Below are 2,745 nucleotides of genomic sequence, written 5' to 3' on the forward strand. Positions count from 1 at the left end.
ACACACACACACACACTCTCCCACGACATTTCTTTTTCTCTCTGTTTCCCTGTCTCTGTGTTTTATTGTGGTTGCTGTTGTTTCTCATAAATTTAACAACATATAATATATTCACTGTGAAACTGTAAGTGTTTTTCTATTCATAAATTCCCCTCCTCCATATCCTTGTCTTCTGTCTTGTGCAGCCCTATCTGAAGAGCTGGTCCCAGGACCTTGGTGTCCCCATCCTGTCGGTGGACTACTCTCTGGCTCCTGAAGCCCCTTTCCCGAGGGCCCTGGAGGAGTGTTTCTATGCCTACTGCTGGGCTCTGAGAAACCACCACCTACTAGGTACACACATCACATAGCATTGTTTTTACTGGAGTGCTGACTTTGTAACTCCTCTGTACCTTTTCTGTTTCATTTTTAATGTCATAGGAAAAGTATATGCAGTTGAAATGATATAAACATGGCAGGTAAAAGAAAGTGGATTATTAAAATTAATGAGCAGGCACAACAAAAGGGGTAAAAGTCACTTTGAGAGTGAAGGTGTCCTGTGGACTGCTTCTGTAAACCCAACCTACGGTGCCTGTATCTCTCGAGAGGAGTCATTCATCACTTTGAAAGTAATCATACTGCAGCACGATGTCTTGCACTGTACCCCTTGTTCTGTATTATCACACAAGTTGTGATGCTCAATATTAAGGCAGAAAACAAAAGACATCTGGTTGGTTTGGGGTACATCTGACCGCTGAAGCACACTGTCAAATTAACAGTGATCGCAGTTTAATATGCTAGTGTTGTAGTACAAGAAGACAATATCACTGCCATGAGGCAGGCAGTAAGACAACAGGCCCTCACAGCAGCCACATTTTCAGCAGTGTTACTGTAGAGAAAAGAGATACCTGATGAGTGAGTGCACCTCAGTGGATTTTTCACAGTTGCAGAAAAGTTTTTTTTCTCTTGTCTCCTTTTATTTTGTGTTCCATTTTTCTATGTTTCCCCATTGAATTATGTTTCTTTCCCTGTTTTCCTTTACTTCTATCATCATTGTCCCATTTTAATGCTTCCAGGTTGGACTGGAGAGAAAGTGTGTTTGGCTGGTGACAGCGCGGGAGGCAACTTGAGTCTGACGACATCGATGCGAGCTGCTGCCTTCGGTGTGCGAATGCCAGATGGCATCGTGGCAGTCTACCCGGCTACCCTGCTGACTGCCTACGCATCGCCCTCCCGTCTGCTAACACTTATGGATCCCCTGCTGCCGCTCAGTGTGCTCTCCAGGTGTCTCAGCGCCTACGCAGGTAGGAGTGTGCGTCTGTATTTTCAGAAGAAATCCAGCCAGGATTCCTTTTTATAACCGTTGAAGTTGAGAATCTCTCTGTCATTTCTGCGTGTCTCTACCGTCAGCTGCTCCACATCATTCATACTCTTGCAGAATGGTCTGGACTGTAGCTGTAGGTCTGTTAACAGTAAGGATGCTGGCAACAACTTACATGATTAGGTTATCAAGTTAAGATTTGTAAGTGTTTTTTCTTTCAGGGCTAGAACAGCTATTTTCATGATCAATTAATCTATTCTATTCCATTTGATTAACTAATGTCACCTTTATAAAAAAGTGATTTCTTCAAATTGCTTACCAAGTCTGAGTTGCTGCTAAAACCTGAAGTACAAGTTTATGTTAATGAAGAAAGCAGCTTTGACAACAACTAAAACAACTTATCATTTGTTTAGCTAATGTCTGCACTGCCAATCTTTTAGGACAGTAATAATGACAGTAATAATGATCATAAAACTGTTTCTAAATTCCATATGTAGGACACAATGTGTATAGTGTATATATCAAGTGTATAATATATATATATATATATATATATGAAGTATATTCAACTCCATAAGAATGAAAGAAACCTTCTGAAATACTAATGTTCTAAAATAGTTGCTCCAGTGTGAAGTAGAGCTGTGTTGTATCGCGTGTGGAAAACCTTCACTGACAACAATTCAACTTATTAGCGTATGGATTGTTGTCGTTATTGCATGTAAAAAGCAGAAGAAACTCGTATTGATAAATTGTTGTCTCACAAGAGGAAGAGGAGATATTGTCTATCCTGATCTTTCAATAACTGAAATAAAACACTTATCATTTTCTATCCTCTCCTACTGTCATCACTATGTATTGTTGTCTGCAAAGTAAATTGCTATGTGGCAGTATTGAACCTACTCCATGGTTTTCTTTGCTATACTATTATTGCTTTTGCGTCTTCTCTGTTGTTACCCATTCATGCTTATTCAAGAATAACAAAAACACTGTTGTACATCTCTTTCCCAACTAAACCTTCCTTCTTGTCTCCTTCTCCAGGCAATGAGCCGCAGACAGAGACGCAGGTAGAGAAAGTGAGCACGCTGAGCCTGGTGAGGAGAGACACCGCACTGCTGCTCAGAGATTTCCGACAGGGAGCCTCCAACTGGATCCAGTCTCTGTTGGATCCCAACAGAGCCTCACCCTCTCCCAGCACAGCTGCAGAGGCGCCACCAGGAGCCACTGGTATACCACCAACTGTGACTGTGTGCATGGGTGTGTTTGTGCGTGCATGTGCAGTCAGGTGGGAACATTAGACACAATGTGGGTGGCATAAATGTGTTCTGCTTGGCAGCTATTGTGATCAAAGTTTTCTATGGATGCAATCTGCTCGTGTCTTTGATCACATCCATCAGCTGAAAATACAGTTCAGATCTCAGTGTGGGGGGCTGTGTGTGTGTGTGCGTGTG

At 42.0% G+C, this 2,745-nt stretch overlaps 1 protein-coding gene across 2 annotated transcripts in view; it reads left to right on the plus strand.

The window, feature by feature from the left end:
- Nucleotides 1–2,745, plus strand: part of lipeb (lipase, hormone-sensitive b) — a 24,881-nt gene that overhangs the window by 15,230 nt on the left and 6,906 nt on the right. For both annotated transcript variants that reach the window (XM_035671792.1, XM_035671793.1), the window contains 3 exons: nt 186–330; nt 1,053–1,280; nt 2,336–2,521. In XM_035671792.1, coding sequence (XP_035527685.1) covers nt 186–330; nt 1,053–1,280; nt 2,336–2,521 — 559 coding nt within the window. The remainder of the gene's footprint in view (nt 1–185; nt 331–1,052; nt 1,281–2,335; nt 2,522–2,745) is intronic.

The sequence above is a fragment of the Morone saxatilis genome, unplaced genomic scaffold (assembly GCF_004916995.1).
Source record: "Morone saxatilis isolate NCDOM2014 unplaced genomic scaffold, NCSU_SB_2.0 Contig24, whole genome shotgun sequence".
NCBI lineage: Eukaryota > Metazoa > Chordata > Actinopteri > Moronidae > Morone > Morone saxatilis.